Source organism: Oratosquilla oratoria, chromosome 33 (assembly GCF_046742065.1).
Source record: "Oratosquilla oratoria isolate Oo_2021 chromosome 33, ASM4674206v1, whole genome shotgun sequence".
Classification (NCBI taxonomy): domain Eukaryota; kingdom Metazoa; phylum Arthropoda; class Malacostraca; order Stomatopoda; family Squillidae; genus Oratosquilla; species Oratosquilla oratoria.
In genome coordinates, this window is record NC_134809.1 from 29,715,396 (window position 1) to 29,742,933 (window position 27,538).

Below are 27,538 nucleotides of genomic sequence, written 5' to 3' on the forward strand. Positions count from 1 at the left end.
AGAGACGACTTGCGGACTAGGAGAGAAACGTCTCAAACGTATTGAACGTGTAATGGACGCGTCAACTTATAGAAGACAACTTAGTTGGCAAGTCGTGATTTCCAACCTTAACTTTTCAATAATCTCATGAATTAAAATTTAAAACTTAATTTGTCCTCTGTTGTTAACATAGTGTACCTCATACTTTATTAAGTGGCAGAGAATATTCTATTATAAACTAATATTTTAAGCAATTGTCTACAATTTGGCGAAAAAATCCAAGATTTGTTCATTTTTTGCAGTTAATTTCGAAGATTCCCAGTTGATGGCAAAAATGCCAAGATATTGGAAAAAAAAAAGCCAAGCAGTGGCCACACTGCCAACAACTAATGCGCACTTGAAACTTTTGAAAAATAGTTGGGGTTTATGATTACGTTCATCAGCAAATACGTTCATACCTACGCGATCCTTTTCACTGTTCACTTTTTGTACATTAATCTGCCACCAAACGAATTCATTCCTTAACTAGAAACCCTCACAAAGACTGGCTCATCACCTTTTCATTATAATCATACAATCTTCCAAAAGAACGTCCGAATACAACTTTGATAAAGAAATATAATCAAACTATTTCATAAACTAATCACCTGAACATATACAATAAACGCACATTTAATCTTTCAGAATTATAGCACATGCACAGCTTTGAAATATAATTTGAAAAAAAAAAACTTACGTGAATCCTATAATAAATGTTACACATCTGAAGCACTTGTTTTCCATGTTTCATCTTCGTGTTCGCCACCACACGACTAATACGTTTTGTACCAAGATCTTGTTTCCTACTGGACCGAGGGAATTGCTTTCGTCACCATGTCAAGCGTACCAACGGCTAACAGGGCGATCATATCTAGGTTCAATATAGTATTTTAAAAATCGAGCAGGACTGACTCAGATTGAATCCAGCATATACATATATAAAGTACATACTTTGATAGTTCGGACTGTAATGTAAATTTTGTAAATTATTAGTATTTTTAGTTTTCATGGGATATTGGTAATGATTTCACTGATATTTCAAGTCGTATTTTGTATAGATAGGCCATATCCATAAATTAGTGTATATTACATAATATATTTTTATATTATATGTTGTTTAACTTTAGCTCGTCCGCCAACCGCGGCCAACGTACTTGGAAATTTACTGTCAATTGCTATTGCGTCATGTCACACTAATCATAGCTGTTAAAAAAAAGGTTAGAATTCAGTTGGATTTTCTTAGTTTGCAGTCACACTATTATTATCATTATCATCATCATCATCATCATCATCATTACCATCATTATTATTATTATTATTATTATTATTATTACTAGTATTATTATTTTTCATTATCATTATTATCTTTATCATTATTATCATTAACAAATAAGGCATGTATAAGTCAATAATAATAATACAAATGACGAAGAGGGGGGGTCGCCGATTTTATGAAGCGGGTTTGCTGTGGATGTGCTGTCATGCAACACTGCCTCTGACCCAGGGCACTGGGTGAGAAGAGAGGGATGATTAGTCATCCAGGAGCCAAAATAAGAGGGAGGGAGGGAGGAGGGTGAATGGGAGTGGAGTATGTTGGGATGGAATGCGTGGGAGTGGACTTTATGCCTTTTTTTTCCACCTCCCTTGTAAGGGGGAAAGGACCTTTGGTATATAATGTATGTATTATCATCATCATCATCATCATCATTATTATTATTGTTATTATTATTATTATCGTTATCATTATTATTATCATCATTATTATTATTATTGTTGTTGTTGTTTTGTTGTTGTTGTTCTTGTGTTTACAAGAACAGTGATGAACTCACATATTCACAATCTATATATTTTATATGGTGCCGTCGTCCAACTCTATTGTAATAAGCTTGGCCACAGATTTTTTTTTCGATTTAATGATTGTGTAATTATGATTTACCATTATGGACTTGGATCACGTGTTGTACACGTGATAGACAGTTATTGCCCTCCCGAATGAGTGCTCATATATGGGCCGATCTATGGCTTATGATGTGATCTCGTTACTCTGACTCTCGTGGGCGGGGAGTTGTGTGTGTGTGTGTGTGTGTGCAAGGTTTTAGCATTACCCATAGATCGGACCTACGAGCTCTGAGCTGTCTTCCAGGAGGGAAATAGCTGTCGATCACGAGTCCAACACGTGATCCTAAGACCAAGTGAATACACATACACACACGCGCGCGCGCGCGCGCAGGCACAAACGCTTTTCAGGCCTTGGAGGGGACTAAATTCGGACCGCTGATTTAGCAGTCGAGCACGATAGCATTACACCAGCAAGCTGGTATTTGAGAATAACGGATAAGCAACCCCGTCATATCTTTCATTGTATCTACTGGGTTCTTGGAAGCATGATAAACGAAAACACACACACACACACACACACCACACGCACGTATATATATATATATATATATATATATATATATATATATATATATATATATATATATATATATATATATATATATGACTACAGAGGTAGAGCATGCCAACAGGAGACCTTTTAGTCCATAACTAGGTCGGATGCAAATATATGTATGTATATATATATATATATATATATATATATATATATATATATATATATATATATATATATATATATACACATATATATATATATAATAAATAAAATTATGATAATATAAACAATAATAAATAAAATAAATGCGCAGGTATAGTTAAATAATAAACACACAGGTAAATAGTAAATAATAAGAAATGGACAAATAACTAATAATAAATGAAAATCAAGCAAATAATAATAAACAGACAAATAATAACAAATAAACAAATATTATAAAATAAATGGCAGTCATTACAGCATCTTGCTTAGGTGTTTATCTAAACGAATCTTAAAGTTTCGAGCTGAACTACGTTGCACTGCCTCTGCAGGAAGTTTATTCCATTCATTAACTATATGGTTGGCGAAGTTGTTTCTATCCACTTCCAAATTAAATCTATGTCCTGACAGTTTGGGACCATTATTTCTTGTCGGATTCTCATTGTGTGAATTTTTTTCACTTTTGATGTTGTCGATTCCCTTTAGAATCTTAAAGACCTGTATCAAGTCACCTCTGAGTCTACGCCTTTTTAGGGAAAACACATTCATATGTTTTAGTCGATTTTCGTATATATTTTGAATATTTTGGATCAGTTTTGTGGCTCGCCGTTGTACTTTTTTCCAATCTGTCAGTATCCTTAATGAGATTCCAAATGTGGACGAATTAACGATTTATATAGCTTGTTAATGAGAGATGGGCTTTTGAAGTCAAAAGATCGCGCAATCAGTCCCTTATTTGCTTTCTCAGAGGCTGAAATACACTGCTTAGATGATTTCAGATCGTTACGCCGAGATCCTTTTTACTGCCCACTTTTGTTAACGAATTTCCAAATGACTTGTAATCGTACTTACTGTTATTTTTACCTATGTGCATAACCTTGCATTTACTTGTGTTAAATTTCATTAGCCACTTTTCAGACCATTGCTGTAATTTATCTAAATCATCTTGAATATCTAATTGATTGAAGTGATCATTTGCCATTCCGCACTTTTTTGTATCATCAGCAAATGCGGAGACACTAGATTTTAGTCCGTGGTCTATATCATTGATATATGAATAGAAGTGGCCCAAGAAAGGAACCCTGAGGAACTCCTCTCGTTACATTTTTCTATCCAGAAGTTTTTCCACTTAAAACAACTCTCTGTTTTCGATCATTCAACCAATTACTAGTCCAACTTAATATGCTACCACTTACTCCGTGTGAAGCTAATTTAGTAAATAGCCTTTCGTGGGGGACGGTATCAAAAGCTTTTGCAAAGTCTAGGTATATTAAATCTATATTGTCATAATTTGAAATGACTGTGTTGTAGAATTCGAGTAAGTTATGGAAGAACGTTTCTGTCTGAATCCATTATGGTTATTATTTTTCAAACAGTTACTTTCTAAATGGTGTTCGATAGCATCTCTGATAATAGTTTCCATCATTTTTCCTACGATTGAAGTCAAGTTTATAGGCCTGTAGTTATTTGGTTTCTTTTTTGTCACCTTTATTGAAGATGGGAGTAACGTTAGCTAGCTTCTATTGTCTTGGGACATCTCCGGATGTGATGGATTTCTTGAAAATAATTTATTATGGAACAACAACCTCATTTTTTATTTCCTTTAAGATTCTTGGATGCCAGCCGGCAGGCCCTGGTAATTTTGAGTGTCTCTATACACCTTTTAATTTTTTATTTGTTATATTTACCGTAGTAAGTTCACCCCAGATTTTTTCACAGGTTTCAGTTTGGAGTTTACTTTGAGGTGTTTCGTTTACGAATACTGAGCTAAAATATTCAAGTTGACCGTCAGCAGATAATATTGGGCCAATGTGATTCCTAATAACCTTTTTATCTCTAATGTAACTATAGAACTCTGTGGGATTCTCTTTTGGATTTATCAATGGTATTAATTTCGTATTGTCGTTTTTTTTTTGTTTGTTTTTTTAATCTCTATTATTGCATAACTTTGATAGTTGGGCCACTACTTTTTTCACAATAAAATTGTCCAGTTTGTACATACCATGACTTAAATCTAAGTTATTGACAAATGTATCTTTGATCAGACTGGATTCTCTTATATTTCTAGTCAAATATGACTTATTTTTAAAAAATTCTTTAGCACCCTCCCAATTTATGCAATGATTAAAATCTCTTAGGTGAATAGATAATGCCTTAGAAATTTGCCTACTCTTGACGCTATACTGATGTTGTTTTAACCTTACTTTTAATTCTTTTCCAGTCTGATCAATATAGCATTTATCGCAATTTTTACATGGAATTGAATAGATGCATCCTTCTTCCTTATAAGGAGAGTTTTTTATTAAAAGACTTCTAACTGTATTGGAGTTCTTAAATGTCACTTGAATGTTGAAAGTCTTAAGAATTTGAGGTAGTTTGGCGAGGGTTCGAATCCCAGCAGAAGAGTTTATTTCCAATTGTCAAAATGACACAAATAAATATATAAATACATATGTATATATGTATGTATGTATATGCTCGTATGTATAATTTTCTTTCCATCTTCTGAGAGGGTTAGCCGAGTCAAAGCATCCTTTCACCCACCACGTGTCTTGGGTCTAAGACAATGGAGAGAGATATGGTTCTCCTATATCAGGGCCCGATACCAGGAGATACTATACCCCTACCTCTTCATTATATGTCTTCCCATTTCCGCCCCGTCATCGTCCACTGAAAATATAATTTATGAAACAGACAAAAAGAGTATATAATTAAGAAGATTATTCCAATTCTGATGGAATATTAAACAAATTAGAATATTTTTTCTTGACTACATAGGCATATTGTTTCGGTTTTGGCTGACACCAGACGATTTGATTCAATTGAAGGTGACCCATCAATAGAGAAAGTATCCTCAGCCCGAAGTCCGCTTTGACGTCATCTGTGGTCTTGTCATCCAGTGTGAGGATTCCTCACTTTTTGGAGCTCAGGCATTGGCATGGTGTCATATAGCAAGTTATGACCTCTACAGGCGCCCAGTTGATCGACATCGTGCTCGGCTTCTTCAAGATCGCCTCTACCTTCATCGGGCGATTTATCATCACGGGCAGAGGATCAAAGAGGACAGCAGAGAAAGAAGAACCTGTACCTCACATCGACGAAGAACCCGAAGTCTGGAGCGACGCCCTCCAGCACTTCGAGGAAGAATCAGGAGGCCAGGACTCCGGATGCAGGTCCTGCGATGACCTCGTACTTGAGAACGAAAAGCTCCTAGAGAGGCTGGAGGAAGAGATGCTGCTGGCAGCACATCTCCGGAACGTCATTGTCGATCTTAAGACCTCTCTAGCAGCTCGAGGTTAAATTCAAGCCCTCCAGTTGTCGTCACTCAAGGTTCACGTCCATCTGCCTACTGATATATATCGCCCACAAGAAGAAGTCTTCTGTTTCCTCTCTGGAGATAACTCCTCAAGAAGAGTTCAAGGTCTAAGCGACGTCAGTCGAGGTTTACGCCCACGTGCCAAAACTCGCATATAGTCCGTCATAAGAAGTCTTCTATTTCCTCTCTAGAGACAGTTCCTGAAGAAGGCGTCACTGAACTTGTACCTTCAGGCCTTAATAAAGAATGAACGTCTGTGCCGTTGTAACAGCAGCCACTTTTTTATGAACTTTTCCTCTTCTTATTCCTTTTTGGAAGTTCTGTCTTCGAGTTCTGGAGGTCCTCAAACTCTTCGGCAAATCAGTCCTCGAACCCAAACCGGAAGACCCTGAACCTCGAAGTTACAAATATCAGCCCTGTGCTCTTACGTGCCCTCACCTTTAAAGGCATTCAGCCCACTGCATCAGGGTCATCCCTCAGCTGAATAAAATCGCCTGGCGTCACTGGAAATTGAATATTCATCATTTGTTTCCCTGATCATCAATTTGCTGTGGCGAGTGTGGTTTCGTACCCGTTCCGTGGCCACTTGTGACTTCTTCAGGCACAAGCTCATCACCTTACAGAATACTTCTTTGAATTGAATAGTTTGAGATAGACTTTCGTATTGACAGAATGACTCACTGGTATAGGAAATATCTTTGGGTATTTTTTGTTCTCATGTGTTTTGTGGCGTGTTTGGTTTGTTCCCGGCCTCGTTATCCAAAGATCCCGGTAACATTTCCCACCACAAAATAATGAAAACCAACAGGTTCTTAAAAAAGAAAAAAGTTGATTCCCCACGTAATCACGATACCTGCTTGTTTTCATTTTGTCATTGTCGTGTTCCCCTATTTTATGAGTTTTGTAAGTCATGTAATTCAATAAAATTTTAGAATACAGCTTTATAAGCCGAAAATAATTATCTTGTAATTGTATCTGAAAATGAAATATATTAAATTAGTTGTTCCTGGAATAACGAGAAAAAGCAGCGTTAGGCAACTTCAGCCATGGTTATTCAAATGATTACTCTTTTTTTAATAATAGAATATATTTTTTCAAGTAATATAATACTATTATAATTATGATAAAGTACTAAATTATTATAGGGTTATCTATTAATATTATTTTGGATAAAGGGAGCGAAAAAAATAACTTGTGTTATCATGAGAACTAGGGCAACGCGATTGTCTCATCCGTGACGTAATGTCGCTTAAACTCTACGTCTGCTTCGAAAGTAGTCACAAGACTCACAACAGAGATGTCATTGTTTTCTTTTGTGTTCTTGTGTTTATGTGCAATCTTCAACAAACCACGGTGGTGCCTTACTTCAACATGAAAACCTTTATTATTTAAGGATAAATTGTTACAAATTTGTGTCCCTTTAGAAGTGTTATTTTTAAATTAAATTAAATTTGCCATAACTAACCAAAGAATTACACCAAAGTTTGTCGTATGTTCGGTGTAATTCTTTGTTGATATATTTTTGGCCAAAAGTAGACGGTTTGATTAGCCGGACCATAAGTGATTAAACTAATTTGATTAGCCCATTCAAGAAGCCTATATCTGGGACAACTTATTCACCAAAGGAAGTACCACGAAAGTTAGAGGTAAGTTATTATGTTTGTTCGAGAACTCAAAGTATCAAAGGAGGTCTTGTTCTACTATTTTTTTTTTTTTTTATCAAATTATTTCTTAAGTGCTGAGACAGGGGAGGTAGTTCAAGAATGTTGTTATTATCATTATCATTATTATTAACCTGTGAAGCGTCTCCTACTGCTTACGCCGTTATCCGATTTTTTCCACTATTGCTTCCTACGGTAAATACTGTTCTCAACTTTAAAAACTCATTTCAAGCTGTTTTTACTTCAAATCACGTTTATACGTATAGCTAAATACGGAAATATCATCCGACAACATTTTGAGATCATCTTGAAGTTTCTGGCAACTTTTGCTGGCTCGCTATTGGTAGGTAGCAACAAAACGTTTTAGTATGCGGTGAGCGTCTAGCTGTCTCCGACATCATATCATGTTTATACGTATAAAACGGTACATCATGCGACAACATACTGAGTGCAGCTTGAAGTTTGTGGCAACTTTTGGTGGCTCGGAGGTAGCAACAAGACGTTCTCAGTACGCGTCCGGCGTTCATCAACATGAATAAGCAAGTTTTTGAGAAAAAAATATAAAAATGTTTCTTTGCATTCTATTTTCATATTCCCTTGAAATATTACTGAAAGGGACAATTACTTTTGTTTTTCTGAAATTTTCGTATGTGTGTATGGTGTAAGGACTGTGAAGTTGTTTTGTGTACAGCACCATGTTTCAGAGACTGGCATACAAAGGAATAAATATGTTTCTCTCAATATTGAATAAGCAAGTTTTTGAGAAAAAAGTTATAAAAATGTTTCTTTGAATTATATTTTCATATTACCTTGGGATATTACAAAAAGGGACAATTACTTTTGTTTTTCTGGATTTTTCGTGCGTGTCCTTTTCTCCATTTTCTTGTCATTGAATTTAACATTTATTTTGAAATAAAAAGAAATAAAGTATTTTTTTCTTTTCCCTAAATTGTTCATTGTTCCAACATTGACTTAATAGGTATATTTATGTCAAAATGGACAAATTGTTTGGAAATACAAAAATTACAAAACAAAAGCAAGTTCATAAGAAATGAGTAAAAACAAAAACAAAAAAAAAGTCCGGAAGTTGAAAGAGGGTGACGCTGCCAGAGCGCCACAGGTCGCGGACGGTGATGCTTAACAGGTTATTAACTACTACTATAACTTTTTTTTTAAATCTTAAACACGACCTATATCCTCGTGGAACTGTGTGGTGGAAGCAGCAGGATCTGTCTCCCACAGACACAGTTCATTGGTCCCTCTCCCACCAATGACTATGGTCGACGACCCTTTTATTTATTTTTAATTTTTTTAATAATGCCTAATACAAAAGTTCATTTATCCTACTGTCAACCACCATCTGCTCAAAATCTAGGTTTTGTATATGTGCTGATTTGGGTGGTGGGGACCTGGTACCTCTCGGGCATAGTTACTACTACAGTACTACTACTTGGGGGCGTTTCTGCTACCCACTAACAAGGGTGAAATGTGGTTTATATATATATATATATATATATATATATATATATATATATATGAGAAATTCGCTAGTATACAGCAACATCAATCAGACAATCTCCATGACCGTCGCTCAGGGGATTCGAACCCGCTGCTGCTGGACCCAAGAGAGGCTCCATAACACCTGCCTTAGACCACTCGACCAACTGACGATTAAAACCGTATGAACTCAGAACCTATCTAGTTCCCGAGATTGGGGAGGGCGCTAACTGCTCCCCCATATAACCCCCGTTTCACCATACGGCCAATCGCACTCGTGGGAGGGGTAAGGACCGGAACAAATCCATTTCACGCTTCTCGCCATCGTAACTATGTTCCGAGTTCATACGGTTTTAATTGTCAGTTGGTCGAGTGGTCTAAGAGGGTGTTATGGAGCCTCTCTTGGGTCCAGAAGCAGCGGGTTCGAATCCCCTGAGCGACGGTCATGGAGATTGTCTGATTGATATATATATATATATTTTTTTATATTGGTGTTAATATGCATGTGGTTATGTATATAGGCATGTATGTATCTATGTATGTATGATGCATGTATATATGTATGTGTATGTATGTATGTGTTGATGTCTATCTGTTTGCCTGTCTGTATGTATGTATGCACACTCCCCTCCCCCCATCCTTACACTCTCCCCTCTTCCCACACTCCCCTTCCCCCAATTTCTCTCCTCCACACTCCCCTCCTCCCCCAACTTCCCACCTACCCCATACTCCCCTCCTCCCCCACACTTCCCACTTCCCATAAACACACTCCCCTCTTCTTATGCGTCTCCGTTGCCAACACTATTATAATTACATAAATCTTGTTTCCTTATGACTAAATTTATGTACAGTATAAATTGAGTGAGCACACAGTATAAATTGAGTGAGCACACAGTATAATTTATCGATACACACATATACAGAAACATTATATTATTGACGTAATTATACAATTCTTATATTTATTTGTCTTCATCTCGTTTCTATTTGTTACTGTTGCACCTAGATATATGAAACTCTCTACCTCCTGTATTCTCGTCTTTGAAAAACACATCCTCTACGTTCCTCTTCTCTCTGCTCATACACATTAGTTTGGTTTTATTGAAATTTATTTGCAGCCCAACTCTCTCTGCTGTCTCTCTTAGCAGGGTGATTAGATCTTTCAAATTATCTCTACTCTCTGCAATTAGGTCCACATCATCAGCGTATGTTAGATTATTGACCTTAATGCAGTCCAGTTTACATCCACCGTCGCTATCTATCATTGCCTTAGTTACTTTCTCCATCACCAAGTTAAACAGCATACAAGATAACACACATCCTTGCCTCAAGCCATTCTCGATTTCGAAACATTCCAAATATTCCATCAATCCTTACTACCGATTTTGTTTTTGTAAGACACACTTTTATTAAACGTATTATCTTGTCCGGTATTCCAAATTCCTTTAGTATGCCCCATATACTCTGTCTGTATATACTATCGTACGCCTGCTTGAAATCAATAAACAAATGGTATTGTATCGTATTATACTCCCATTCTTTCTCCATTACTTGTTTTGATGTGAAAATATGGTCAATCGTTAACTTTCCACTCTGATAATCTATTACACACACTGAGTATACCTTCAATCTGGTATATAGTACTCTAGCAAGGATCTTATATCCAGTCTGTAACAGTGTGATGCCCCTGTAATTTATACATTTGTTTTTATTTCCTTTTTTATGTATTGGTATTATCACTCCCTCATTTCATGATGATGGTATTCTTTCCTTTCTCCATATGAGCTGTATTAATTCAGTCAATTTTCTTTCTAAAACTTCTCCACCTAATTTTACGAGTTCTACTGGGATATTATATTCCTGGAGCTTTATTACTACTTAAACCTATGATGCATTTTTTTATTTCCTCCAGGGATGGTTCCTCCAGGTAATCCTCTGGTCCTTGTATATCTTTACTAATCAAAGGATTTTCAGGTTCAGGTTTAAGAGTTCCCTAAAATATTCTTCCCATCGTTCCATTACCTCTTTTTCATTAATCAAAATTTCACAATTTTTATCTTTTATCATCTTTGTTCTTGGTTGATATCCCTTCCTAAGTTTCCTTACTCCTTCATATTGTTCCCTAACCTTGCCTTCTTTAGCATCCTGATCTACTTTATCTAACTCTTTGTTTGTCTGTTGCCTTTTCTTTCTTCTAATTATTCGTCTAGCTTCTCTCGTCTTCTCCTGCAATATTCTTGTTAATTCTCCATCAGTCGTATATATCAACCATTTGGCTTTTGCTAGTTTTCTTCAACAATTTTTTACATTCATTATCAAAGAACGTATTTCTGTTTTGTCTTTCTTTAAATCCAATTATTAGCTCTGCTGCCACTTTCACCCCTTGTACATCTCATCACCCTACTTGTATCCACATTTATCTTCAGCTTTCTTCTTTCACACACTCTCCCAAACTGTCACCAACTTCCTCAATCCCTCCTCTGATACTGCCACAAACGCAGTGTCGTCCGCAAACAACAGCTGGCTCATCTCCCACTTTTCTTCATTTTCTTTAACCATCTCCAATCCCTGACCCACCATCCTTGCATTTACCTCTTGCACCACCCCATACATGTACAAGTTGAACAACCAGGGCGACATAACACATCCCTGACGAAGTCCCACCTTTACCTCAAACCACTCACTCTCTCCATTTCTAATCCTGACACATGCTCTACTACTCTCATAAAAACTCTTGACAGCTCCTAGAAGCTTTCCTCCTATCCCGTATATCTGCAAAACCTCCCACAGTGCCTTCCTAAATAAAAAAGAATAAATAAGTGAATAAATAAAAATCTGATCAAATTAATTTTCATTTAATTCAAACAAATATACCAGTATACAACTCTACCACAATATCTATTCATGACTGATTCTAATATGGCTACCATTCTGGACCTTCCCAATAGACCTGGAGTCACTTGAGACTTATATAAATAATAATAAATAATAAATAAATTTATTTGGAAAAGAATCAATATACAGGAAGTGCAGATAATGACAAGAACACATAGTTCGAAATAATAATTGCAAATTGCCAACGATGACACAAAAAAGCATGTATTGTACACTTATTTCCATAGTGGTCCTCATTAGATTGTTATTCTACACTATGTTGCAGACAACATACACAGGGGGTTAAGGGGACCAGAGACAATCATGAGTAATACCAGTCAGTACACATATAACACATAAACATTGTTATAGTTTTGCTAATATTACTAAAATTTTCGTAACACAGGATTTTGAGCACCATCACAAGAAGAAACATTGCATTAAGCAAAGGAACAACAAAATAATGTTAAATGGTAACAAAACAGTATGAGTGAGGACCATATCAGAGTAGTACCATTAATGATATACTACATTATTCTACAGCTGTATCAACATGTTATAGTGAATGCTACATTGCAGCTAGGGTCACCAATTAATTAATTCTAAAATTTTACCTGTATCTCAGGACAGAGTGGGCAATTAGTATGAGCACTAGGAAGTAGTACATTATAACTTGAAGCACCAGAAGTAGGGTACAGGGGACCAGTACTTGTATGAGTAAAACAACAAGAACAAGGAAAAAGTCCAATTACCTTGTTGCCTGTTGCCCTGATTCATCAGGCTTGTATTATGGTCAGATCATAACTTTCTCGGACCATGCCTGGGACATATACCATACTATGACTAGCAAAACAAAGGTGGAAACCAGTTTGTAACATCAAACATTGTTATAGTAAACTAAACTTCTGAAGGACAAAAAAAAAAAAGGGGGGGAGGTCAGAACAGTTATGAGTGAATGCAGATTTGGATGGTATTACTCATGGAGTCAGGTATCCCTCACTAAGCTAGTAGTACATAAAATCAAGGCTGTTCTCTGTCCATAGCTGAGACATATAGTAACCCTTGACTTTTTTCTTGAAGGTAACCTTGCTATTTGACTTCTTAATGGACACAGGTAGTGAGTTCCATAGTTGAGCATTAGTGAAGTGAAAGCTGTTTTTGGTGAAGGGACCTGCATGAGATACAATAAAAGACCCTTGACTGTTCCGGGTTCGGTTCTCAGCAGATAACGTAAAATTACAGCTCACATATGAGGGAGCAGAATTATGAATGGCATTGTAAACATGGTTTAGTTTCAGCTGCTGGACACGATATTTTACAGGTAACATTTCTACTTTGCTAAATTCTTCTATACCAATATGACTACATTGAGGTAAATTTAGCATGCACCTAATGATCTTATTTTGTGCAACCTGTAGCAGAGACTGGTTTTTTCTCCTAAGACTACTGTACCAAGAGCTACAAGCGTAATCAAAGTGATGCTGTAACAAGGCTGATACCAGAAGCTTCATTTTTCCAAATCAAAATTTCTGACTTTTCTGTACAAAAATTTGACTTCTGTGAACACTTGGACACAATCTAATCTGTTATGGCATTCCCTGAGAGGGACTGATCTAAGGGTATTCCAAGATAGGTTACCTTTTGTTTTGACTCCATGACATTAAAACTCTTGATGTCAGAAAATCACATGGCCCAGACAGAATTGCAAACTGGATACTGAAAGAATGCATGGAAGAATTAACTGACAAAATATATAATATAATTAAATTCTCACTTAAAGAAGGAAAAGTGCCATTGGACTGGAAGAGGGCAAACATTGTACCAATTTATAAGGGAGGTGATAAGGAAGATCCATCTAACTACAGACCGGTCTCACTAACAAGCACAATAGCAAAAATTTGTGAAAGAGTTGTCAAAAACAGATGGGTTAAATACCTGGACGCTCCTCAACTTACGTTTTAGTCACATTCCGAACGTAACGTGAAAATGAACGTAAGTTGTTACTGTACGTTCCAGTAATGTATGACCGTTCATACTGTACTATACATCCATAAATTCTATTACCGTATCTTATAAAACACCCCTAAATCATTAATTATAAACATAACATTGTAAAATAATAATATTAATTTCAAATAAATTAAATTCAAGCAACATAAAGTGAGATGGTGGAGAAGGAGAAGGAGGGGGAGGAGGAGGAGGAGGAGGCAAGGCACTTTCAGTCTGTCGTTTGTGCCATGTAAACAATGGACGCAGCATCTTGCGTAAGTATCGTTTGAAAGTCTCGTACTACGGAGAGCGCGCTAAACTAAAAAATTCACTCCAAATCTCGCAAGAGGGTGTTTAGTGTAGGCTAGATTGGCAATAGAACTGTCAATCTCGGCCCTGATCTCGCATATTCCGGGTGAGCTAAAACGGCCAACGTTCATGATGTTGGTACCAGTGCTGTTTTACGGATCCCAAATATTTGCATAGACTACGATAATTAATGTTAGTAAAAATAAACCAATGAAATAACGGCGATTAATTACTTAGTATCATGTGAACGAGGTTACATGGAGAAGTATTTTTCATTGGCTAGAGCCACCGCTGGGAAATCTGTTGATTTGTCACTAAATTCAGTTTAGGCATCAATCAGGACACAACTAAGAAAAAGTCGGAACTACATGTACCGGTATATGACTCATGTTGTGTGTTGGTCCCTTATTACTTTGTAGCTTAAATAGTTTGTAGGAAATATGATCTAAAAAAAGTTTATTGAAAGTAAAATATATAGAAAAATTTCGGGATTTTTATAGAAAATGTTCATTTTATATCTTAAGGCAATAATTCGTCTTTACTATTTTTTTTTTCTAATACTGAAACAAACTACAGACTGCTTCGTTTTAGCTTTGAACCTGCAATAACAGTGGTGAAATAGGACAGTCTCTCATCGAGGTGACGTTTAGTTAATATAACTCCCGAAAGAGGGTGTTGTAGTCACGCGTTTGACACGAGTTTATGAACGGCCGCAACGGAATTTGTACTATACCTAAAGTGAAGCAACAAAGCCAACATAAAAATTCAAACTAGGATGCTGTGAACATGGGCAAATATCATGAATATTGATCATGTTTCACGGTGTTTAGGCCTATTTAAACATGAAAAATAAGATTCGATAGATACCTACCTATACCAAATATTTACATGGCCCATGCTGGCGTATTCTTTCATATCACCATGGCTGTTCTTCTTGTTCTCACGGAACGTCACAGAGAAGTGTGCCGTCCCGACTTTGTGACGGCCAACATCGTCACGTTGTTGTGAAAAAAATTACACACAGCCGCAAATTTTTATCGTAGGCTGTAGATAATGCGCACCACCGGATAACGCGCACCCCCCATTTTTAGGCCCTTCCAACGGAAAAAAGTCGCGCACTATACGCCGGAAAATACGGTAATACGATTACTTTCCTGTCACTTTGATGAGCTGCAGCTACATTTTTTTTGTAATGTAATTAATGCCATACTTCATGTTTTTTAGAATTCAAACCACCTATCCCATCATATCTAAAAATTTTAATCTATAGCATGGTTTTTCAAACACATTGCTGAAACTTTATCTCACCCATCCCTTACTGTAAGAATTCTCTAGTTTCCCTTAATGGGTAGTTCAAACAAAATTTCACCATACAATGTTCATATTATTTAAAAAAATTTACCTTATATTTTACTTGAACAATTCCACCAATTAAATATGTCAACCAGTTTCACCTTGTACTCTTCATCAATGATTTTCTCTCACCAACCTGCTACTCCTACTGTGCTCTGACAAGTGCTACTTTGTCCTGGTGACAAAACGTGCAATTCAGTTTCACAATTGTGAATCTCTAACAACTTTTACATTCTGTCATCTATAATTCTACTTTGATATCCCAAAGGAAAAATGATGATCATGATTTATATTCATAAATTCAAACAGATAAATCTGGTTTTATAAAAGTCCAATAAGGTTGGAATGATTTCAAATTTGCTTTTTTCAACAATAACTGCTGCTGTCAAAATATGTGTGTGTTAGTATTCCAATGCTATACATCATTTTACTATATAACCATATGCTATTAAGGCCACAGACTTGTATTTACTTTTCACAAATCTTTAAATAAAGAGTTGTGAAAGATACTGGTCAAATACCTCACTGATAAAAAAATAAAGAGCTGTCTCACTTGTACTAGTTTTAAATTTCTAATACAGTTCCTATCCATTCTGCTGCACTATGGAAAAGTGGTGTGGTCACATGAAAAAATACAGGAACAGAAAGAGTCCCTGGGCATGGAAGGAGACAGGATTTTTTTTTTTAAATTACCTTCAAATTAGAGTAGTGGTAGTACAGAATGACAGAATACGAACAAAAACATGACAAGCAACCAGCAACAAAAATATGACAAGCAACCAGCAACATCTGGCAATTTCCAAGGAGACACCAAATATAAATCTTTATTTAAAAATAAATTACTGATGGGAAAACACCTTCAACAATTAAATCTTGGTAAAAAAAAAATAGGGGAGTAGAATTAAAATAATCATACTGTATTACTATATGAGGACTCCAGTAAATCTTAACAGTTACAAGTACACTTGTGGATTTGAACGTTCACATGTAAAGCCGTGAATATGTTAGAGTAAAAGATTTGATTAGTCACAGGTAAGGCCGAAAATATCAATTAGAGATAAATTTGGTTATTTGTGGGTTGATTCACTCTGCACGGCCTGCACATGTTTCCACACCACTACTGCTTTCCCTCACTTACCATCTGACCAATGTAGGACATGTAACAGGGATTGTTGAGTGGGGAGGGGAGCAGGGAGCTGGCAGAGACTAAAGGTAATGGATCAACTATACTCACCTACCATTCAAGATAAGGCCTACTCAAGTTACCACCACATCTTTTTAAAATTGATCCCCTATCTGGGGTATAGGCTGCATGTTACTATGGCAAAGTAGCATGCAGTTGATACTTAAGGGTCTATGGGGTGCCCCTATGGACCCAGAGCCACACGTCATTTTGTCTGTCATAGAGGAGGACTCTGTTCACAAAGAAATGATGACACTTTTATTATACTGCAACTGTCCCTCCATTATGCTGTCCCCCAACCCCTGTACCATTTCTCTGAATATTCATTTCCTTTTTTCACCTACCCTGTGAAGGGGGATAATGTTGCCACCAAGTCTTCCCACTTGAATTGCAAGAGGCGAGAAAAACGGGATGGGGATTAGGATAAGGCATCCTCCCTGTAGCCCCACAGAGGACATTCCTAAAAAAAAGTACGGGCATAAGAGGGTCTAACAGTTTTCCAATCAGTACCCTAAAGTTTGGATCTTTTAATGTGTGTGGATGTAGTACATATAAGAGTAAAAGGGAAGTAATCCTTTGAGATAGACAGTAAGTTTGTAAGAAGAAAGATGGATGTGTTGCCTTTGAGTGAAACTATGTTGACAGGGAGGAGCGAGTGTGAGTTTGGAAGTGTAGTTGGCAGGTTCTCAGGAGTGAAGAGAGGGCGAGGTAGAGAAGGGGTGGCTATACTAGTAAGTGAAGAGATAGGTAAATGTGTAGTGGAGTGGAAGGAGGTTTCTTCAAGGTTAATGTGGATAAAGGTAAAATTGGGAAAGGAGATGTGGGTTTTTATAAGTGCATATGGGCATGGTAGTGAGAAGAGTGTAGAAGAAAGGGAGGCCTTTTTGGATAGATTTAAATGAGTGCATAGAGGGATTTGGGAGAAATGTCAATGTATTAGTACTGGGAGACCTTAATGCTAGGGTAGGAAATGAACCAATAAATGGAGTGGTTGGGAAATGTGGAGTTCCAGGAAAGAATCATAGTGAAGAGTTGATGGTGGAGATATGTCTAGAAAGTTGATGATAGCAAATACAGTGTTTAGGAAGAAGGTCAAGCATAAGTATACATGGGAGAGGATGGTGGATGGAAGGGTGGTAGATAGAGCATTACTGGACTATGTAGTGGTAGATAGGAGTATAATAGGAAGAGTTAAGGATGTACATGTTCTAAGGGGAGAGAGTGGGGGAATATCAAATCATTTTCTGGTGGAAGGTAAGTTGAGAGTGGAGGATAGATGATGAAAGAGTATTGGAATGGTTTGGACACATGGAAAGAATGAGTGAAGAAAGACTTGTAAAAGAGGTGTGGAAATAGTACATGAGGGGGCGACCTAGGGTGAGATGGATGGATGGGGTAAAAGGGGCTTTGGGGAAGAGAGGAATGTCTGTTGAGGAAGGATGGGAGAGGACAGAAGACAGGGGTGAATGGAGAATGGTTGTATATGGATGAGACTGTGATGCATGAGGTGGAATGGATGGGGGGTGAGGGAGTATGTGTAAGAAAAATTTGACACAGCCCGAAAGGATTTCTCCCTGTCTTCTCCTTTTCTGCATGAGGGGACAGAGAGGGGGGGTCGCTGATTTAATGAAGCAGCCTTGCTGTGGATGTGCTGTGTCTTGCAACACTGCTTCTGACCCAGGGCAGTGGACAAGATGCAGGGATGATCTGTCATCCAGGAGGTGCCAAGATAGGAGGGAGGGTGGAGGGAAGTGGAATGTGATAGGGATGGAATGAGTGGGAGTGGTTTTTATGCCTTTGTTTTTTGGCTACCTCCCTTATAAGGGGGAGAAATGTTTTGGTGTATGTATGTATATATTTTCATTTTCATATTTTAAAGGATCCACATTTTATATTTATTGATACATTTGGTACAAGTAGACAGGGGGTCCAGAGGTGTGTTTTAGGGGAACAGCAATTATTCACATGAATGTACTGTACATTAAATACTCAACAATGTTTGCATAGGTCTGATACATTACAAACAGTTAAAATATTTACCAGCCTAATTTCCTTCCTTCCTTTAGAGAATATACTGATCATTATTTACTTTACTGATTTAACTTGTAATTCACTGCTTGAAATCATTGACTTTATCTTGATAGAATTTCAACAGAAATATAAGCATAAACCAAGCATATTGCTACTAATATGGATACATTTTTCTGCATTTATCACTAATGAGAAGTCATTTGATTTCCACCATATCAGGCTCATCTTCAGCTGTTCCTATGGGAGATAAAAGTTCAAAGTCCTGTTGTTGAAAGGAATTCTGAAAAATAAAATTGATTCATGTTAATGAAGATATGTACCAAATTTCCAAATGTTTAACATTCTTGGTTGACAAGAAAATATGAATTACAATTATTGGCAAGAAAGAGAGAAGCAGAGGTGGAGGTAGATTGTAGATTGAGAGAAGCTAGTGTCTTGGGGAATTAAAAAGCATACATATACATACATATACCAAGGCTTTTTCCCCCTTACAAGGGAGGTAGCCAAAAAGGAAAAGTCATAAAATCATTTCCACCCACTCCATCCCCAAATACACGCCACACCCCTCCACCTCCCTCTCATCTTAGCACCTCCTGGATGATGGGTCATCCCTGCACCTTGTCCACTGCCCTGGGTCAGAAGCAGTGTCGCAAGACACAGCACATCCACAGCAAGGCCGCTTCATTAAATCGGCGACCCCCCCCTCTCCGTCCTCCCATGCATAAAAGGAGAAGATGGGGAGAAATCCCTTCGGGCTGTGTCAAATTTTGCTCACACATACTACCTCAACCCCCATCACCCCATTCCACCTCATGCATCACAATATCATCCATATACAACCATTCTCCATTCACCCGTCTTCTGTCCTCTCCCGTCCTTCCTCAACACACATTCCTCTCTTCCCCAAAGCCCCCTTCACCCCTTCCATCCACCTCATCCTAGGACGTCCCCTCATGTTCACTCCCTCCATATCTGCCTTCCATTCCTCTTTTACTAGTCTTTCTTCACTCATTCTTTCCATGTGTCCAAACCATCCTAATACTCTCTCATCAACCCTATCTCCCAGCTCCCTTTCCACCCCCGTTCTTCTCCTCACCTCCTCATTTCTCACTCTATCTAGCCTAGTAACCCCCATCATACTTCTCAGACACCTCATCTCAAACACATTCAAACTCCTTCTCTCTTCCTCTCATATGTTCCATGTTTCTGCCCCATACAGTGCTGTTAGCACAATCACTCCTTCATTCCCAAATGTCTGTTCCTCATTACACTCTTCAATCCACTAAGGCATTTACTCGCTTCTCTCAGTCTACATTTTACCTCCACCTTCACTCCACCTTTTCCTGCCACATTTGCACCCAAGTATCTAAAACTATCCACTTCCTCCAGTCACTCTCCCTTAATGCTCACTTCCAATCTACTGCCACTTTCACCCCTTGTACATCTCATCACCTTACTTTTACCCACATTTATCTTTAGCTTTCTTCTATCACATACTCTCTGTCACCAACTTCCTCAGTCCCTCCTCCGATCCTGCCACAAGCACAGTGTCATCAGCAAACAACAGCTGGCTCACCTCCCACTTTTCTCCATTTTCTTTAACCATCTCCAATCCCTGACCCACTACCCTTGCATTTACCTCTCGCACTACCCCATCCATGTATAAATTGAACAGCCAGGGCAACATAACACATCTTTGTCCAAGTCCCACCTTTACCTTGAACCACTCACTCTCTCCATTTCTAATCCTGACACACGCTCTACTACTCTCATAAAAACTCTTGACAGCTCTTAGAAGCTTTCCTCCTATCCCATAAATCTGTATAACCTCCCACAGTGCCTTTCTGTCTACCCTATTGTAAGCCTTTTCCAGATCCATAAAAGCCAAAAAAACATCCTTCCCCTTTCCTATAGCTTTCTCACATATTTGTCTTACCACAAAGATCTGATCTACACAACCTCTACCCATCCTAAATCCACACTGTTCCTCACCAATTACTCCCTCTCTTCCTCTCCTAATCCTCTCAATCAAGATCCTCCCATAAGCCTTCCCAACTACACTTAACAAGCTAATCCCTCTGAAACTACTACATTCACACTTGTCCCCTTTTCCCTTGTAGAGTGGAACTATACAGGCACTCCTCCAGTCCTCTGGCACTCTACCCTCTCTCCAGCAAACATTAAATAACCTCACCAGCCAGTCCACCATCACTGTACCTCCTTTTTTTAGACATTCTGCATGGCATCCATCCAGACCAGGTGCCTTACCTGCTTTCATCATCTTAACAACTGCCTTCACTTCATCCTTCCTTATTTCTCCTCCATTTTCCACACTCAGCACTCTCATTTTCTTAGCATTTCCCACTGCAGCTATCTTTCCCTCCCCATCCTCCTTCACATTTAGCAACTCCCTAAAATATTCTACCCATCTTCCCCTTACTGCCTTCTCTTCCATTATCATCTCTCCATCTGCATCTTTTACTTTTCTTCTCTACTTGATTCGTCTCCTCTTCCTCTCTTAATTTCTTTCCAAAACATCTTTTTATTACTTTCAAAATTTTCTGTCATACTCTTACCCCACTTCACATCTGCTCTCCTCTTTGCCTCTTTTACCTTTTGCTTTACTTCTCTTTGTACCTCTCATATGACTCCCTCGTCCTATTTTGTAACCAATCTGTAAAAGCTCGCTTCTTCTCTTTTACAACCTTCTTTGTTTCCTCATCCCACCATTCACTACCCTTCCTTCTATTTCCTCCTGTCCTTCTTGTTCCACACACCATCCTTGCACACTTTGTGACTCCCTCCTTGAACCATCCCCATTCCTCCTCCACACCTAGCTCTACTCTATCCTTCACTCCCTACCACTCCTCCTTCAGCTTCTTCTTGTACTCCTCCTCCTTTTCCTTTAAAGAGTTCACTCTAAGCACCTCCCTACCTTTTGTCCCTTTCCTCTTTTTCCATCTATCCTCCACTCTCAACTTACCTTCTACCAAAATTAAATATTTGGGAATAGATATTAAGAGTGAGATTGTGTATTTACCTAGCTGTATTATACGGGAAGGGAGCTATGCTCGTGGTGACCCCTCTTTGTATCTCTCAGCATCAAGTTTTTTCTTAAAATCTTGAATAGTGTTTGCACACACTGTTTCTTTGTCTAATTTGTTCCAAGTATCTATCACTCTGTGTGGGAAGCTGTTTTTTTTTTTCAGATCTTTTCTGTAATTATCTTTTAGTTTCTTTTTGTGTCCTCCCGTTTTTCCATTGTCCCATTTCAATAAGTCATTCTTATCTAAGATTTCCATTCCTTTCATTATTCTATAGAAAGTAAGTCTCCTCTTTCTTCTTTGTTCCAGAGTTGGTAATTCTAATTTGGACAGTCTTTGCTCATACGTCATTTCAGAAAGAGTTGGTGCTAGTTTTGTTGTTGTTCTTTGCATTCTAATTAGAATATTTTTTATCATTTCTTCGTCCAAATAAGCAAATGCCACTTTTATTGACCTCAGTAAATTGTAGGTTTCTCCAACTATTTTATTAATATGCTTATCTGGTGTCATGTCCTTGCTGATCATCACTCCAAGATCTTTCTCCAAGTGTACTTTTGTGAAGGAGTAATTGTGCTGAGCACTGTATGTGGCAGACATAGAACATAAGAGAGGGAGAGTTTAAATGATGTATTTACCTAGTTGTATTTTACAGGAAGGGGAGCTATGCTCGTGGTGTCCCGTCTTCATAGCTCATTTTATCTAAACTGTTTTTAAATTCATGTATTGTTTTTGCACACACCACTTTCTCATCTAACTTGTTCCAAATGTCTATTACTCTGTGGGGAAAGCTGTTCTTTTTCAGATCTCTTCTATAACTGTCTTTCTTGATTTTCATTCTGTGTCCTCTTGTATTTCTATCATCCCATTTTATTAGATCCTCTCTGTCAATCGTTCCTATGCCTTTCATGATTCTACAAATAGTTATCAAATCTCCTCTCTTCTTTGCTCTAATGCAGGGGTTCTCAGCCTTGCTTGGCTCATGCACCCCTTTCACCATTTGCCAGAATGTCATTCCCCCCTCCTTTCCAAGATTGCCTGTTTCAAAAGGTGCATTCTAAATAATATGCAGATATTATCACACAGCATAACACTTTTCTAGTCCTAAGATTAACCTGGGTCAGCACTGGTATAATTCCAGCCCAGGTGACAGGCCAGAGCCTATATTTGCTTTCCTCACTCCGTAAACTTAATGTGGTCACAATTCACCCCCAGAAAACACAAAATTCCCCCCTGGGGGTGAATTTCACCCCTAATGAGAACCCCTGCTCTAATGTCTGTAGCTCAAGTTTTGCTAGTCTCTCTTCATATGCTAGTTTTGAGAGTGTTGGTGCCAATTTTCTAATTTCTCTTTGTATTCTTTCAAGTTTTTTATACATTTTTTTGTACTTGGTGACCACATCGTTGCTGCATATTCCAATCTTGGTCTTATCAAAGTGATTAGTATTTTCTTCACCATTTCTTCATCCAGGTATGTAAATGCCACTTTGATTGTTCTTATTAAATTATAAGTTTCTCCAAAAATCTTGTTTACATGTTTCTCAGGTGACATATTATTCATAATAATGACTCCCAGGTCCTTCTCATTTTCTACTTTTTTTATTCCTTCTTCTCCCAATTTATATGATCCTGCTATTCTTTTTTTGCTTCTTCCAAATTCCATTATACTACACTTCTTAGTATTGAACTCCAACTCCCACTTAGTGTTTGAAATGAAATGTTTGAGAAGTACAGTAGGGTTACAAGGTTGGAGAGGGAGAAATAAGGTGAGGAGGAGAGAAAGGGTGGAAAGGGAGATGGGAAATAGGGTTGATGAAAGAGTATTAGGATAGTTTGGAAACATGGAAAGAATGAGTGAAGAAAGATTAATAAAAGGGTGAAAGGCAGAGGTGGTTGGAGTGAAAATGTGGGGCTGACCAAGGATGAGATGGATGGAGTGAAAAGGGCATTGAGCAAGAGGGAATGCCTGTTGAAGAAGGAAGGGAGAAGGCAGAAGATAGGGGTGAGCGAGGAATAGCTGTGTATGGATGATACTGCAATGTAGGGAAGGGAAAGGTTTTGTGTGAATGATAATTTGATGCAGCCCAAAGGGGTTTCTCTCTATCTTCAATGTTTCTGCATGATGTAGACGGAGGTCATCAATTAAATGAAGAGGCCTTACTGTGGATGTGATGTGTCTTGCAGCATTGCTTCTGAACCAGAGCAATGGGTAAGATGCAGGGAATAATGGGAGCGGAATGGGTGGGGATGAAATGGGTGGGAGTGAAATTATGCCTCTTGACTTTGGCTACCTCCCTTGTAAGGAGGCAAAAGCCCTTGGTATATGTACAATTATTATAATTACAATTACCTTTTCATACACAAGAAACTAAGATGAGAGGGAAACAAATGGGTGATGGATGAGAGTGGGTGCATGCCTTGGCTGGCTACTTCTCTATATGAAGGATGAAGCTTTTGGTATGTAGATAAATTGATAACTGCCTATCTGATCTTGAAGAAATCTGGCGACTAATGACAAAAACAAATGAAGAAAATCTAAATTTGGTACAGGCTCAAGAATGAACAGCAGTTGGTAATAAGATATACAAAGAAAAGAACTACTTTGTCTAACCCTTTCCTTGCTATTGGAAATTTGTACATTTGATATGACTACTACCAAGCATTTTATTTAATTAACATACCTCTGTGCAACAAATTTAAGAATTCAAAAAATTTAGTACAGATCTTAGAAGAGATTGTCAAGAAGAGATTGTTTTGTTTGAGAAATCTGAGGAGTGTGTCAGGGCACATTACTTCCTCTGCTATCTCCTACTCTGTTTGGTGGTGGTACCCAGGCACAGCAAAATCTTCTAGCCATTCATGGATTTTTTGGATATCAAGTGTCTATCCAAATGCATAAGAGTCCAACTTCTCCCATATATCTTGGCTGACAATCCAAGATATTAGACACTTCAAGGGCACAAAAGTGTGCAACTTATCTGATATTCAATATATTCCGCTCTGACTAAGGCATGGTTCAGTGTATTTTCTCCTAAGTGACCTATGGATCTGTCTTGTGGCCATTGCCAACTACCTGAGAGCCATGAACTTCCTGCAAGACAGACCTGGGACAACAGATTGACTGACCAACATAAAATTTCTAAAAGTACACAATTTACATTTTTTCCCACAGATACAGTCTGTCAAACTAAAAACTTACCTCAGAAACATCCTCCACATTAGCAGCACTTGTACATGATGCCAAGTTGTAGGGTATCTTGCAGTAATGACCAACTGTTTTAGGTTCCCCTTCACTGAATCCATTCCAAGCTTCAACTGCACAGTATGAGACCTTAAGGCCGTTAACCTTAAACTCTTTTACTTTGTTAACTGTGCAACTGAAGATCAGGGACTTGTGTTCTGCAATCCAAGTAACAAACTTTTTCCCAGGAGGACATTTGTTGCCATTTATTGTCACAGCACCTTTTGTCATCTGCACCAAAATATTCTCACTGTTCATGACACACATTAAAATGACTGAATTTCTACATAATGTATGAACATAACCTTGGGTATTTGCTCTAGATCTAGTGTCTCCTTCTGATATCTGTGTACAAGAAACTTCAGTTTGTGGCACAGGTCTTGATACCAAAGATGATGGGAATGATAGGTGCTGATTTGCCTTTGTATATCTGTTATGGGTCAATTTCAATGGAAAGAAACTCCACACAGTCCATGGGAGAGTGTCAAGAGTTCTCTCTGCATCTTCATATGTCAGAGTGTCAGCAAGCCCAACTTGCAAAGCTATCCACTGTATCTTGTGACCCAGGAACTCTACACACACTTTCAATTTAACAACTAATGCTTGCACTGTTACAGATGTGGCTTTCCATTCTATGCAGTCAAAGTCCTTGCATATGTTCCAGGTAAAAAATATAAGTTTCTCTTCTGATTGGAGAACTCCAAAAGATTCTTTGATTATTAGTGTGTGACATTTGACACAAGAAATTGCCTTGTTAATAGGATTCAATATGGCTAGTGGTACCTGAGAATCATTGGGCCGTACTTTAAGGGTTTTATATGTCACCCATATTTTGCTACAAACCCAAGGATTTGTGGCTTTAATATCACACTTCCATATCATACCATAAACCTGAAACATATTTTCAAGTTCCAACTCTAGACCTGGAACTCTTCTATACTCAGCTTCTACATCTTCCAAAGTAAAAGATGCATTAGCCACCTTATCATTAGTTATGTTACACCTCACCAAAGCCATACACTCACTAAAGTGAACAATTTTCCCTATCACAAAATCCTCTGTGCATTCTCCCACATGCTGTTCTCTGTTGTCAGATTCTTCAAAGTGATTCATTCCCATGGACGTAAATTGTAAGGGATTTGAGCTCATCAAAATTGGAAAACCTTGCATGGCCCGTCTGACTAAGAAATCTTTATTCTCTGGGACTACACCGCACCATGTTATCAAAGCCACATGAGATACTTCATAACCCAACACATTCACAGATGTTTTTAATTGCGTAGTTTCAACCTGCACTTCTGAGTCAACACTGACTAAAAAATCTTTCAGAGATTTTCTATTTGAAAGGACAGATGAATGCCAAATAAAAAGAATGGGAAGATCCTGTTCTGTCCACAATATAGCACACTGCAAAGAGTCATAATATGTAACCCACTTGCAAATCATACATTGAGTTTCATTGGTTTTTATATCTAATTTTTTTTTTTCAATTTCTGTTGGATTGACATTATTACTTGGAATTAAACTTGCATTATGTCTTCCTGAACTACTTGTACCCCACACCATGGATGGGGTCACACCCAAGGGGTGATATGGAAAATATGCTGGATGGATGTATGGTGGGAGAGGGAGAGGAAACCTTTCAGCATTAATCTTTGGTATTAAACTTGTGTTGTGATTTACTGGACTGCTTGTCCTCCAGACCATGGGCGGGACACTGTGACTGATGGGGTGATAAGGAAAATATGGTGGATGGATGTACAATGGGGGAGAGATAGGTTGAACTCCCCCATATGGGAGAGGAAACATTTCTGTTTGTGTATGTACTGAACTCGTTGCTGATCTCCCCTGATCAGCAGGCCTAGAACAATAAATCTCTGTTCTGTCGGGACTGCTAGCTTGTGATGAGTTACTTGATGACCCCTGTGGCATACATTGTGTGAAACTAGTTCCAGGTAAATTGGTCAAAGATTGGTTGTCTGCCAACTTTATGCATGTCTTGTCAAAAGTTTCTGCCACAGCAGGAGCAACCAGTTTTTCACCATCTATCTCAGTTCCAGATTTAACCTTCCAAAATTCTCCTAATTCCCCATCTACATTTTCCTTCACAGTGTCTGATATATCATCCTTGCCTTGTTTATTTTTCAGTTTTATCATGTCTTCTCCCAATGATCCTTCCTTTTTTTTATTTTCTTCATTCTTCTTCCTCTGTTGGCACTCTTTCCTTACATCTTTGCATTTCCACCATAAGATTTCCTTCATGTTGCTTTCATTCTGCTTCCTACATATTTCCTCCTCTTGTTTTCCTACATCCTCTTCTTGGATGCTGATCTTTGGCTGTCTCTCTTCTTTCATAATTCTTTAATCATTTTCCTGCTTCCTTTTTATTTCTTCCTCCTGTTTCATATTAAATTCTTTCTTGAGTA

At 37.9% G+C, this 27,538-nt stretch overlaps 3 protein-coding genes across 6 annotated transcripts in view; 1 reads left to right on the top strand and 2 right to left on the bottom strand.

The window, feature by feature from the left end:
- The window catches only part of LOC143017819 (uncharacterized), a 39,514-nt gene extending 38,610 nt beyond the window's left edge, over window positions 1–904 (bottom strand). Inside the window, exon 1 of the mRNA XM_076172726.1 lies at window positions 716–904. Within this exon, the coding sequence (XP_076028841.1) occupies window positions 716–762 (47 nt within the window). The 5' untranslated portion in view covers window positions 763–904. The remainder of the gene's footprint in view (window positions 1–715) is intronic.
- Window positions 905–7,440: 6,536 nt separating this feature from the next.
- Window positions 7,441–27,538, top strand: part of Gip (hydroxypyruvate isomerase-like protein Gip) — a 73,921-nt gene continuing 53,823 nt past the window's right edge. The window contains exon 1 of one of the 2 annotated variants that reach the window (XM_076172735.1): window positions 7,441–7,579. The gene's annotated coding sequence lies outside the window, so the exon portion shown is untranslated. The remainder of the gene's footprint in view (window positions 7,580–27,538) is intronic. The other variant, XM_076172740.1, reaches the window with a different exon arrangement.
- Window positions 16,440–27,467, bottom strand: LOC143017820 (uncharacterized). Of its 3 annotated transcripts, XR_012965700.1 has the most exons (3): window positions 25,071–27,467; window positions 18,840–19,067; window positions 16,440–17,259 (listed from the first exon to the last, which is right to left on the bottom strand). XR_012965700.1 is itself a non-coding variant. In XM_076172727.1 (2 exons), exons 1-2 carry the CDS (start codon window positions 27,465–27,467, stop codon window positions 18,948–18,950), a joined length of 2,517 nt encoding a protein of 838 aa, XP_076028842.1. In that variant the 3' UTR covers window positions 16,440–18,947. The 3 variants fall into 3 exon arrangements, 2 of the variants coding, with proteins under 2 accessions (XP_076028842.1, XP_076028843.1); XM_076172727.1 differs by having other exon boundaries at window positions 16,440–19,067; XM_076172728.1 differs by having other exon boundaries at window positions 16,440–19,110.